The sequence below is a fragment of the Musa acuminata genome, chromosome BXJ2-10, assembly GCF_036884655.1.
Source record: "Musa acuminata AAA Group cultivar baxijiao chromosome BXJ2-10, Cavendish_Baxijiao_AAA, whole genome shotgun sequence".
In the NCBI taxonomy this organism is placed as follows: Eukaryota; Viridiplantae; Streptophyta; class Magnoliopsida; order Zingiberales; family Musaceae; genus Musa; species Musa acuminata.
Window position 1 is genome coordinate 38,122,002 of NC_088347.1, and position 14,413 is coordinate 38,136,414.

General features: G+C 36.5%; 1 protein-coding gene across 1 annotated transcript; it reads left to right on the top strand.

The window, feature by feature from the left end:
* Positions 1 to 1,987: 1,987 nt before the first annotated feature.
* Positions 1,988 to 14,020, top strand: LOC103969735 (chloride channel protein CLC-f). The gene is made up of 9 exons (XM_009383386.3): positions 1,988 to 2,563; positions 3,332 to 3,734; positions 5,179 to 5,373; positions 6,573 to 7,027; positions 7,107 to 7,211; positions 9,235 to 9,468; positions 9,599 to 9,820; positions 10,065 to 10,297; positions 13,534 to 14,020. The coding sequence occupies exons 1-9, from the start codon at positions 2,195 to 2,197 to the stop codon at positions 13,607 to 13,609; spliced, it is 2,292 nt and encodes a 763-aa protein (XP_009381661.1). The 5' UTR covers positions 1,988 to 2,194; the 3' UTR covers positions 13,610 to 14,020.
* The last annotated feature ends 393 nt before the right edge of the window (positions 14,021 to 14,413 follow it).

A 14,413-nucleotide genomic window follows, 5' to 3' on the forward strand; every position in this document is an offset into this window, starting at 1 on the left:
CATCAGAATTATAGTAGCCCATAAATGGCTGATAGATTATGTAATTGTAGATGCATTTGTTTTCAGGAGTAGAAATTGAAGTATTGTAGTACATAATTATAGCTACACTCCACATGACATTTCCTCAGGCATGTTTGCCTTGTAACACTCACAGAGTGAAGGAAAAAGTCACTTGTATTCAACCAGATGGGTGAAAAATGAAAATCATTTTTTGAAGAAACATTAGAGATTTGGAATCCTCAAAAGGAAAATACCATGAGAATGAATAGTTTCAGAAATCTGAAAAAGGAAATCTTCAGATAAGAAAAATGCTAAAGCTTCAATGGTGACATCATAAGAATGCATTTTTGCAGCCAGTGACAAGGAGGAGGAGGAGGAGGAGGCCCAGATCAAAGGCAACTTCCAAGTTCCAAGTACATCAAAGCAATACTGAAAAATCTAGTGCAAAAGCAGAATTGACAACCTCAATATAAATCTTGATGACATTTTTGGCATTGGATTTGCAAGTTGATGACTATAGTCTACGAACATCTGTCTCCCTTGGGATGTGATCAAGAAACTTGCTTGTAGGTAAAACTTGTCGTCTGCATATAACTTTGGTCTCACCACCAGAATCTTGAGTTTTCTTCTTCTTCATTAGATTAATCTGATATGTGGCACACGATTAATTCAGCAAGCTACATAAAGATTTATATTGAAAGCTAACCTTATCTTTTTTTGGGCTCCCAAAAAGAGAGTGGAGATAGAGAGAGAAGCCTGGGGAGTTCTTCCATACTTATGCAGAAAAATACACAGCATCCATACCATTGCAAATGGTGTGAGGTGCACCGATCGATCACAAGACACTGCTTTGGTCGATGACCTCCCTTGTTAAATCACATCCTGCATGTCGGTGCACATCCATGTCATAATACCCCATTAACAAAATCTTTGAACCGTGGCCATACATTGCTCCATGGTGGGCTTCGATCGGTCGGATGTATATCATAGACATCATCCACGACAGCAACTTCCACCTGTTTATTTGAATGGTGTTGTTTATTATTTATTTGCCCCTGCCTCCTTGTCGATGGAATGTGGTGGCAAAGGTGCATGGTAGAGAGAAAAGTATTTGTGCATGTACGCAACATGTATTCATCCATATTTAAATAAATGTTAACATAATTATAGTCTGAGAATGAGTTATCGAAAGAATTTAAGAGCTTGCATTATTTATAGAAATGCATCCAAGTCATTTAGACCATTAGACTAAGATTACGTACAAGAGACATTCCAAGTAGCAGTCGTAGACGTCAATCATTCACCACCACCTAATACTGCATCCATCCGCCACTAATCAGCGTCGTTCTGCGCGGACCCCAATGGTTCGTACAACCTGGGCAACTCCCCATTCGCAGCTCGTGGTGTGACCCGTCTTCTGCCGAACAACACTGCTGGCCCCCCGTCGTGCGAGGTTTTGCGGCAAACTCAAGTATCACGCGTGAAACATCAAACACCTATGTGACGAATGATAGATCGTGAAGACGTGTGGGTCCCGCTCCTACAACCATCAGCAACAGAAGCTGTGTTGTAGGTGCGTTAGCCACAGAAATCCCATGACAACAACCTCCACTTACGCGAAACTCTTACGCGCCAGAATTCGCCAAGTCTACCGCCGCGGCCCCACGTGATGGGGGCGTTCCGTGTGATTCCCGAAGACGCGCGTCTTAGCATGACGGCTAAGAAGAAGCTCCTCTATTGCACTACCGAAAAGTAAACGAAATCCTTTAACCAGTGTACACATTACCCCCGTCTTACCTGACTGACCAGAAGGGTCCCATAATTTTCTCAGATTACAAGACACGTAATTCAACCGATTGAATAATTCTTAGAAACACAACTAAATTATTTCCCAAAGCGAAAACTATATTTAAACGAAAGTTAATACGTGTACACAATATTATATATATATATATATATATATATATATATATATATATATATATACACACACACACACAGTTAAAGGGCCCTTTTTCTCATTTCCTATTTACATACCCTTTAGGAAACGAAGAGGAGTCGATTCGTCTGCCCCTTCTTCTCGTTGCTTGACGACGCAGATCTCCTAGGGTTTTGATCCGTGCGACCGCCCTCCGATCCTTCCGCCTCAATGCAGATCTAGGTTTCGTCGACCTAGGTGGCGACGGCGGCGGCGATGTCCGGCGGGGAGTTCGAGCTCGACGACCACAAGGCCCTCCTCAGATCTGCCCCCGCGGCGTCCAACCTGGATCTGGAGGCCCAGGGGCCATCTTCTGGGTCGGCGGGGACGTCGGCAGGCGCCACGGGTACTCCGTCGTCAGCTCGGAAGAGTGGGATCGGGGATCTTCTGCGGCACCTCGATCGGGGGCTCTCGAATCGGGGTCATAGCCGGCGGCATCTGGATCGGGGTGGGTTTCCTTTGCCGCCGGATGGAAGGTCTCACGACGCCCTCAGCGATGGGGCGCCGCCGGAATGGGCGCTGCTGCTTATCGGGTGCCTCCTTGGCCTAGCTACTGGTATTTGTGTCGCTGCCTTTAACCGTGGGGTGAGGACCCGCCCTTTCGCTCGCTCCTCGTGATGTTAACATATGATTTATTTAGTTGTTGGTTCCTAACGTGATCATCAATGATAGTTTGCTTCTTTGGCATTTTCCTGTTTGCGTTTATTGGATTTAAGTATCAAAAAGCCAAATGCTTCTTGATTATATAATTTGTCTGAAATCTTTCCATCCTTAGATCTTGTTAAGCATGGAACGAGAGCAATCTTGATTGTGACGACTAGCTCAGATATGATTATACTTGTTTATAGAGGATCAGGTCAGATCTGATTGCCCTTGTTCATGGAGGATATAGTCAGATCTCATTGTACTTTTTCATAGAATGTATTGTCAGATGTAGTTTTTCTTGTGTATAGAGAATATGACATTTGCTAGAAATCATTGCTTGGTTTCGTTGAATCCAAGTAATGTTTATGTTTATCATGTCCGCCTTTTCATATTCTTTGTCAGACCTTGTAAGAATAACATATACTGTTTTCTAGCTGAGATTAGTTAAGAAAGCATTGTTTCAATTAATGAGATATCCGATTGTATGATAAAAGTTGAATCCCACTCTTAATTTTCACTTGAACTTGCAGTTGCTAAATAATTAACTAATTTTATTTTCCATAACTTTGTCCAGAAATTTCAGGAATTTGTCTTGAAAATTAAAAAAGTTTATGATATTCCATCATGTGTTCTTAGATTCCTGCAGAATCAATGTCCTATAAATCCAAGTTGTTCTGAAGTTAATGAAATTGATGTTTTCTTAAATAGGTGCATGTGATACATGAATGGGCATGGGCAGGTACCCCAAATGAGGGTGCTGCTTGGCTTCGCCTGCAAAGGCTGGCTGATACTTGGCATAGAATATTGCTGATTCCAGTCACAGGAGGAGTTGTTGTTGGAATGATGCACGGTCTACTTGAAATCTTTGAGCAGATAAAGCAGTCAAGATCATCACAAAGACAAGGTGTTGACTTGCTGGCAGCAATCTTTCCAACAATAAAAGCTATCCAGGCTGCGGTTACTCTGGGCACAGGTTGTTCTTTAGGTCCTGAGGGCCCCAGTGTTGATATTGGTAAATCATGTGCAAATGGTTGTTCAGAAATGATGGAGAATAATAGAGAGAGGAGGATTGCTCTTGTTGCTGCTGGTGCAGCTGCTGGAATTGCTTCAGGTACAAATAGAAAATTTTACTGGCTCTTGCATGGTGGTATATCCTTATTTTCTAAATTGCCATGTAGATGCAATAGTTGTTAGCAAATGAAATACATATTGTTGAATTGGGATAACTTGCTAAATGTGAGGACAAAATAAAAAAGAAATTTGTGAGAAATAAACTGTTATTTATTCATGTTGGTCTTCTCTAACTTTATCGAGAGTTTTGTTTTTAGATGGATGCTTGCTGGAAGGCTAAATGTGAGGACAAAATAAAAAAGAAATTTGTGAGAAATAAACTGTTATTTATTCATGTTGGTCTCCTCTAGCTTTATCGAGAGTTTTGTTTTTAGATGGATGCTCGCTGGAAGACATTCTTGGTTTTTGCTGTTGTGTAAATCCTTATTTTCTAAATTGACCATGTAGATGCAATAATTGTTAGCAAGTGAAATACATATTGTTGAATTGGGATAACTTGCTAAATGTGAGGACAAAATTAAAAAGAAATTTGTGTGAGAAATAAACTGTTATTTTTTCATGTTGGTCTCCTCTATCTTTATCGAGAGTTTTGTTTTTAGATGGATGCTTGCCGGAAGACATTCTTGGTTTTTGCTGTTGTGTAAATCCTTATTTTCTAAATTGACCATGTAGATGCAATAATTGTTAGCAAGTGAAATACATATTGTTGAATTGGGATAACTTGCTAAATGTGAGGACAAAATTAAAAAGAAATTTGTGTGAGAAATAAACTGTTATTTTTTCATGTTGGTCTCCTCTAACTTTATCGAGAGTTTGTTTTTAGATGGATGCTTGCTGGAAGGCATTCTTGGTTTTTGCTGTTGTGTAAATCCTTATTTTCTAAATTGACCATGTAGATGCAATAATTGTTAGCAAGTGAAATACGTATTGTTGAATTGGGATAACTTGCTAAATGTGAGGACAAAATTAAAAAGAAATTTGTGTGAGAAATAAACTGTTATTTTTTCATGTTGGTCTCCTCTAACTTTATCGAGAGTTTGTTTTTAGATGGATGCTTGCTGGAAGGCATTCTTGGTTTTTGCGGTTGTGTAAATCCTTATTTTCTAAATTGACCATGTAGATGCAATAATTGTTAGCAAGTGAAATACATATTGTTGAATTGGGATAACTTGCTAAATGTGAGGACAAAATTAAAAAGAAATTTGTGTGAGAAATAAACTGTTATTTTTTCATGTTGGTCTCCTCTTATCTTTATCGAGAGTTTTGTTTTTAGATGGATGCTTGCCGGAAGACATTCTTGGTTTTTGTTGTTGTGTAAAGTTTTCTTTTTTACTTAGCTACACTAATACTTTCTCACTGAAAATCTTGATTCCTCTTTCTTAGGTTTTTTAATATTTTGTCATTTATGTCAGTTCTCAATTTATTTCTGGCGTATAACGACATTTATGATGATGTAATATTTGTTATCATTTGTGGATTTTCAGGTTTCAATGCTGCTGTTGCTGGATGTTTTTTTGCCATCGAAACTGTACTGAGGCCACTTAGAGCAGAAAACTCACCTCCATTTACAACTGCTATGATAATATTGGCATCTGTTATTTCGTCTACAGTATCAAATGTTTTACTTGGGGAGAAGCCAGCCTTTATTGTGCCGGCATATGAACTAAAATCTGCTGCTGGTATATTATCTTTTCCCAGAACAGCTTGATGTTATCATTGGTAGTTATCAAACATCTGGCTGTGGAAACTTTGGTTCTGTTTATGGAAGTCACTTGAGGTTTGCACTATGGCATAGTCCACATTAACCTGCAACTCTAGTGATGGCAGGAATCTCTGGTCAATATGATGGGAAAATTGATACTATGTTATATCTGAGTAACCAGATTTCACTTTATGAAAGAATATAATACGATCAACATATTGAAACAGGGATTTTTTTAAATATTATTTCATTAAACACCTTCATACAATAATCTGTATCCTGGTTCTTGTTCATTTTTCTGTCTAATGTTATTGGACAAATTAAATGCTTGGGCAACAGCAAGAAAGCAAGATTATATTACTCAACCAATTCCCATTGAATTGCATAAACAGTTTTAAAACCAATCCAAATAGAACCTAAGAAATGGATGACAAATGGATCATGAGTTGGATCTAGTCATTCATCTGCTATTTCAATTAGAAGCCTCAGTGTTAAGTCTTCACTTTCGTATGGTGCTATTATATTTGCCAATGGAATGATCTTAACACAGCTCTTTATCATGTGAACTTTGGGTTTTCTAGGTGGAAAACTGTATTGTTTGTGAAAATTTTTCAAACTACTTTTCAGATGGCATACAGAAAGACAATGGGTTACTTGTTTACTTCTAACAGCCTTTGTATCTCATCAGATGCTAATAGAGGTTAAATGTTACAGCTAATTAAATGTGTTGGAATGGTCAATGTTTTTTTTTCTTGTTTTTTTGGTAATATTGACCATAGCTCATCATCTAAATTTGGTGTGGAGACAGCCATTATTTGTTGTTAGGTATCTTGTGTAGCTTGGATTGTCACAGAATCCATAGGATGGGGATGCTTCTCTATGTGTTTTAAAAACCTTGTGGAATCTTCTGTAGCAATGGACAGCAAATTAGATTTTTGTATATCATTTCTTTGAAACAGAAAATTAATATTTTCTTAGTCTTTTCTTTTGGGGCCCATATTTGTCGACATTTAACTTGTAGATGACATTTGTTTGACAAATACTAAATAATAAATATTAACAGTTTCTCTATAACAACAGCAACAAAGATCAGTGCTTGTTTCACAACAAGCTAATTGCATTAGTTTATGGTCTTGCTTCTCAAATATTTACAGTTTCACAATTTCTCACATGCAGAATTGCCTTTGTACCTTATCCTGGGCATGCTTTGTGGGGCTGTAAGTGTGGCTTTCACTCGGTTGGTAGTTTGGTTCACGAAGTCTTTTGAATTTTTAAAGGACAAATTTGCCCTACCAGCTGTTATATTGCCTGCTTTAGGTGGTTTAGGAGCAGGCTTAATAGCTCTCAAGTATCCTGGTATTCTATATTGGGGTTTCACCAATGTTGAAGAAATCTTACACACAGGAAAAAGTGCATCAGCACCAGGAATATGGCTGTTAACTCAACTAGTAGGTGCAAAAGTAGTAGCAACTGCTCTTTGCAAGGGTTCTGGTCTTGTAGGTGGTCTTTATGCTCCTAGCTTGATGATCGGTGCTGCTCTTGGTGCTGTTTTTGGAGGTTCAGCTGCAGAATTTATCAATTCAGCAATTCCAGGCAATGGTGCAGTTGCTCAGCCGCAGGCTTATGCACTAGTAAGTTTTTTCCAGCTGGTTAGGAAACTTAAAGAAGATCATATTTCGTGCAAGTAACTTTGAATTTTCTATCATACAGGTGGGAATGGCTGCTACACTGGCTTCAGTTTGTTCAGTTCCATTAACCTCAGTTCTGCTGCTCTTTGAGCTAACAAAGGACTACAGGATATTGCTTCCGCTTATGGTAAATAAGCAGAATTTGTTCTTACAGTAGATATTAGTAGTCCATTTTTACTGTCTTAGCAAGATTTTTCATCCATTTCCTGACAAATAACTCCCATGCTTTTCTAGAATTGTCTATCTTCTAATATTTCTTCTTATCCTTTTCCCCCCTTAGGACATAATGTGTTATATTCAATAGTGACATCAAGCGAATTGTCTCTAGTAAATTGTTTTTGTTACAGAGTAGGCATTGTGCATTGGTGGGATAAGCCTTTCCTGCATATTGTTTAGGACGATAATCAATACTATCAATTTATTGGAATGCCTACTTCTCTGGGCTTAGCTTCGGCTGTTTGCCAATTTTAGATTTCAGATCAAAAACCAGAACTAACATCAATAGTTCAACTAGTTCTTGCCATCTAGGTGCTTGGTGCTTTGGGTGATTCTCTTTTTTTACCCTTCCACTGATGAAATTTTTTCAAAACCATTTTTGGTTGGGAAATGAAATTTGGAAATACATGCCTTATGAAACTAATATTAATTGTACTCATAGATTTAGTGTTAGATAAAATCCTGTTTTAAAGTGACCTAGTGTTGGACATGATAAGGTTCTTCAGTAGGCAAGGGCTAGCAGTGGATCAAAATAGAGGACACATCATACTGTGGAGCCACCGTTGGGCTTGACCTCATGTGCATTATGTTATGTTAGGCCTTAACGAGAACGTTAAGCCTTTGTGAGGGAAAGTGTAACATTTTGGTTTAGTCCCATACCGGAAGTGGGTAAGGATATGGATTGACTTGTAAGGCACTTACTACTATTAATTTGGGTTTAAGCATTTTGGGCCAGTTGATTAGGCTCAAAGAAGTTAATAAACCCCAAATAGTGTTGTTCTCATGTTCAGCCACAAAACCATGATACGAGGGGTTTTAGGTTGACATCTAAATACGTGCAATAGTATGGGAAGTATGATTTTGGAATATTTTACTGTGAAGTGTAAACCTGGAAATCCTCGAAACCCCCCATCATTTTCTGCTCATTCTTTCCCTTTCTCTTTTTATCACTCCCTTGCTGCTGTAAGTGTGAAATTTCTATTCTTCATTTGATTTCAAGGTCTACCATTGGACTGCTTATTTCTAAATTTTAAAAAGATAAGTGGCTTTTGAACATGTTTTCACTGTGGCTTCTTTCTCCTTTCTGCATATTATTACTTTTGTTCTAATGCCTTTATGCATACTTTTATGTCATCTGATGCCCTATCTCTTGGGGAATGCATCCATTTTAACATTGGTCTTCACATGTCAATAGTTAGTAATATTATTTTATGTCTCCTGATAAACTTTTATCATTTGCAAAGTCAATGCTGAACATAGAGGCACAAGAATCTGTTCATATGCAAGTATGGAAGTACATAAAACACTTACAATAAATTGTTTAAAAGTTTCTTGTGGTGTTAAATGTTATTACTTACATTGGCAAATTAATTGGTGTCGAGACTATACTGTGTTGCGTTGAAATAGGTTGTGTCATGCTATAATACTGACACAACTTGGCCGGATAAAGTCAGTTGGCATAGGAGGTGTGTTAACTAGCATAACATCATGTATATCATACTAGAAAGGTGTTGGCACCCTCCCATGCTGTACACCAACAATTCTTGTTCTAGAGTACTCCAAGCCTGTTTGTTAATTTGAGTTTGGGAATCTCTTTTGGTTGTTAATTGATTCCTTAACCTATCCATTATGTTGTTTCTCCAATGTAGTATAAACAGACTTGTTATGAATCGCAGCAGCCTTTGAAATTCAAGTTATGCAATCAATAAGTCATACATGAGTTCGCTATTTTCCCACTAATGATTAAGGTTACAGCACTCTTTTGTTTTTTTAATGTTTAATAAAGTTAACATCCTAGCATAATGTTCAATTATATATTTTCTCTTTGAATATGATATAATAGCTTAATTTTTCCCTGTTCTACCTGCTATATGCAGAAAAAGAAAACATATATCATTCTTTTGGATATATTGTCTCAAAATTATTGTTAATAGGGTGCAGTTGGTTTAGCGATATGGGTTCCTTCTGTAGCAAACCAGCCAAAGGACAGTGATTTAACAGAGACAAGGTCCCCCAGGCGTGGTTATTCTTCTTTATCAACCACTGAAGAGAAAAATAGTGTCTGGAGGCAATCTGATGGAGGAGATGGTCTTGAACTTTCTCATCTGGAAACTGACATTCACAGCCATGGAACTATTAATGAGGAAGTGCTTCTGGATGACCTTAAGGTCTGATTTTCTCTTTAATGGTAGTTGCTGTTTTTCTTTTTAATTAGCTAATGCATAGTTTAGTCAGCTGAAAATTGTGCACTCTCTCTTGTTGGGCCTCATTTTAATTCGTAGCTCCTATTTTCTTCAGGTTTCTCTAGCCATGTCAAAGAATTATGTTAAAGTTTATCGAACCACTATACTAAAGGAGGCCATCAAGCTTATGCATGATAACCAACAAACTTGTGTTCTTATTGTTGATCATGAAGACTTTCTTGAGGGAATTCTTACACTTGGTGATATTCAGCGGAAAGGATTTGAAACAGGTGGAGAGGTTCCTGATACACCCAAGGGGGATTCAACAATCTCAGATGTAATGCACTTTGAATGTTCTTGTGCATTTACCTTTGGTCAACATATGGAAAAACACTGACAGAAAGGTCCATCATGAAAATGATTAAGATTTTGATCAACAGTTAATGTGGTATTTACACAAGTAGTTGTAGTTTCATGCATATTCGTTTACAAGTGTTAATGCTATAATAAACATCTTTATACTATCAGTTGGAACATAATTCCTTTTTCTTTCAATAAAGTTATACAATTTCATTTTGCAGGTAAACATTTATACTATTTCATCCTGCCTTACTCGAGGGCTTCAGTATCGGAGTAGAGAAAGTGGATTGCTAACCTGCTTCCCTGACACAGATTTGACAACTGCAAAGCAGCTTATGGAAGCCAAAGGAATCAAGCAGCTGCCAGTAGTCAAGCGTGGTGGGCGCCGCAGAAATGACCGGAAACGCAGACTTATTGGTCTTCTTTATTATGATTCAATTGGACATTGTCTTCGGTTAGTTTCTTGCTCTTGTTTCTTTGTTTTGGATCAGATTGTGTTCTTGCTTCTAGTTAACTAAGACAATTGAGGTGCTTGCTAAGTCCTAACTAGAGGAAGTGAAGAAGAGAATGAGCTTAGAAACATTCCCCAAAATTGCTTGTATGTCAATCATCTAAGTAACAAACAGATAGAAATGCTTCAGAAAGAAATTTCTACAAAAAGGGCCTATTGCATCCCAAGAAATGCAGTGGCATATGCCTAGCAGTAGCACATGTGAACAGCAATCCAGGTAGGAAAAGAAAATCTTAATTATGTTTTCTTGTTTTAGCAGTGACAAAAGAACTACTATAGGGAGCTATACATACCTCTTTGTTTCTTAATTTCAGTCACTCTTGTTGAAGTTTGATTGAGAATGTCTAATTATGCAATTTATTTAGCCGTTCAGGACAGGAAAATCAGTTTTACAATTTATGTGAGGAAAAGGACGCCGAATGCCCATCATACACCCTTCCATCCCCAACATAAAGGTCCACAATCAAAAGACAATATTGATATATCTTTGTATTGGCAATGACAAATGATTTTAGGAGTGCAGTTGTTGTTGATCGGTCCAACAGCTTGTACAGAGCACCGAGTCTAAGGCTCTCAGCAGCAAACACAATACAAAATATTTATGCTCATTGGCTTGTAAAACCCTTCGGCATACCTATATGGAACTACAGGGGCATCATATATCTCGTACTCAAAGCTAAATTTGCAGAAGTAGGCTATCATTGTGAAAATCTAACACCAGAATAGAAAGAAAAAATAAGGGCAGGACATGTTACAGTCCTAATGTTTGTTTATAATGGTATCCTCTCTATAGTAGAGCATTTGGAGTTTTTGCCAACCTGTTCGTTTTCCAATTATAAAAGAAGAGGATTAATCAAGCATCCTCACAAAGTCAGTAATATATTTGGATTTTCTACTCGTTTTTTTAACTGTATAGTTGTCACTTTATTTGACAGTTTTTCTATGTAATCTACAATGTTGTTTGAGTCTTTGGTTTATAGTCTCATGTAATTGTGGTATAAGTTAGACAAGTTGTTTGGTTTTTAAGGGTTGTTAATGGAGTTCTATTGTTTATATTGGTGCAACTTCTGAAGGTGATTAGATTACCATGAAGGTAAAGTCTTCTTCTACAAGATCTCTTAGTAGTTATATATAAGGTTGTATTCTTAAGAGTGCATGTTTGGATGGTATCTCTTCTTTTATGTAGTAAATTAGTTCAGATTTGCAACTTAATTCTTAAAGTGATAGTTTCAATCTTTTCTGCTTAAATTTGAGAAAGTCCTAATATGAGGTCTTATTGTATCACTATCATGATTGACAATGATAAATACTTCTATGTAGAATGTAACGGTCAGCAGATCGCAATTTATGTATATACATACATATGTATATATATATATATATATATATACATATGTATGTATATACATATGTATATATATATATATATATATATATATATATATATATATATATATATATATTGTGTGTGTGCTTTTGTAGGAGCACACATGCAAGAAGGAAGTATGTATATATATATATATATACATATGTATATATATATATATATACATATGTATATATATATATATACATATGTATATATATATATATACATATGTATATATATATATACATATGTATATATATATATATACATATGTATATATATATATATACATATGTATATATATATATATACATATGTATATATATATATATACATATGTATATATATATATATACATATGTATATATATATATATACATATGTATATATATATATATACATATGTATATATATATATATACATATATATATATATATATATATATATATATATATATATTGTGTGTATGCTTTTGTAGGAGCACACATGCAAGAAGGAAGTTTGAGCTTTGATTCAAATGGCTAAAATATCTTCTGCTTCATCTAATTATCATTCAGATAAAAAGTTAATTCAATGTATCAATTCTTACATCTCCTACAACTGGTGGAGTAACAGCCAGTTTTGATATGTTGGGGGATATCATTATTGCTGAGCCTAACACTTATATTACATTTGTGGGTAAAAGAGTAATTGAACAAACATTATATAAGATAATACCTTTTGGTTTTTGATAGCTCTTAGCTGACATCAAATGAAGGAGATTCCTTTACAAGGATAATGAATAAGGCTTGATTAAATACTGGGGTGTGGCTCCTGAAGCGAGAGTGCTGCTAAGAAACCAGTTTACAGTGTTAGTGTAGCTGTTGAACGAAAACCATAATTTTCTATTGGAGCTGTCCTCATTCCTTTTATCGAGCATAATGATGTGAATTGGGCTTTAGTGAGTTCTAATGTGCAGCACCAATTAGTTCCGCTTGCTCAGTCTGAGGGGTGCATTGTTGGAACTGGACTGGAATGCCAAACGGCCTAAATTCAGGGGTTTCTACTATGGCCGAACACGAGGGAAAGATCATGTATACTGACCTTCACAAGGTCATTTTATCAAGTATTAGAGATTTTATCCATATAATATATATATATATATATATATATATATTATCTGTTGTCTTCTCAAACTTTTGGTACATTAAGTGACAATTCCTTTCCGTTCTCAAGTACTACCAATTTGGTCTGTTGCTAGTGATCATCTGTCTTAATTTTGCTCAAATATATCTGATTATCGTTTACTTGGCTGGGTCTGCCAGCCTTAACCTGTACACCTGATCTATATATACTATTTTGTAGTTTGATTATCAGTATAGTGTTGCATGTCATACCTAAACAGAAGACACCAGTAAGCTTCACCGTAGCTCTACAATGCCCATCCTATTCAAATATTGCTTATGAATAAGGAAATTAATTTCTCAGATACCTTCCACATTAAGTCCAGGCTATTTCTGGGTGCTTGCTTGAATCTATTATCACATTAACTCTTTTTCAAGCTGCAACAAAGTCCTAGACATTTTTTGCTTTGTGATGCTTTACATAAAGTCATGAACATCTTTGACATAAATTACAAGCCTAATTTCTGTGTTTGCCTTGATGTATTATAGCCTAATTTCCATGTGGGAATTATTGGTTTCTCAGATTATTAGTTCCGTCTGTATTTTTGGCAAGGCTAACTCATGTATTCTATAAGCATTATGATTACTTCTATCTCATGACTTTGCATTAATTATTCTGACTCTGAAACGTGCCCTTGATGCACAGAGAGGAGGTTGACCGTTGGAGGACAATCGACCAGCAGAGGAAAGATTTTCAGGAAAGCGCCATGAATGGGCATTGATATTATGCAGCATATCAGGTGGTGAATTAGAATGCCTCAACATCAGTAGGGCACAATTATTAGTCTTGTTGATACATAGTACAGCTGAACGACGATCTCCATAATTCATCGTTCCCTTTCTCTAAGGCAGTTCTATTTTTCACTGGGCCTGCTGCTGCCTTTTGTCTTCAAACAAAATGCTAACTGCAAACATGAAACGTAACAACTGTCAGATCAGCTTGTGCTACAAATGGGTTTTCTGGTTAGATGGGCAAGTTTTGTACGATTTACCTCCGATTGTTGTAAGTAGAGGAACCCTGTATAGGCCAATGTCAGTTGTCTATGCTTTCCATGATAATGTTCTCCAAATGTAATCTTCTTTTATAGATTAACTTAAGCAAAAAGACAACGTGGTTCGAAGTGCTTTATGAATCGTGGTGCCATGTGAATCAATTCTATACGAGCTCTTTGTAGTATAAGTTGGAAGTCTGCGATGTTGTATTATTTATTATAACCTCGAGAAGTGTTGGTTTTTTGGCAACTGTTTTAAACCCAGCAACAAAATCATGTGCTGTTAACCTGAGTGGGTTGCTTGTAAGTGCTGGGTAATAAGCTCTTGGATTTCACGGGCGTCTTGTAATTTTTTGTAATTTTTTCTGTTTGCAATTTGAGGAAAACAACTCTGAGACCATAGTGATGATGATACAGCAGTGATGTGAATTAGACAGGTAATGAGTTATGAAGATACAATCACATAAAATGGATTCTTAGTACTCTGCAAAGTCAGTATGTATTTGTGGGGGAACCATCACCACAATCTATCAC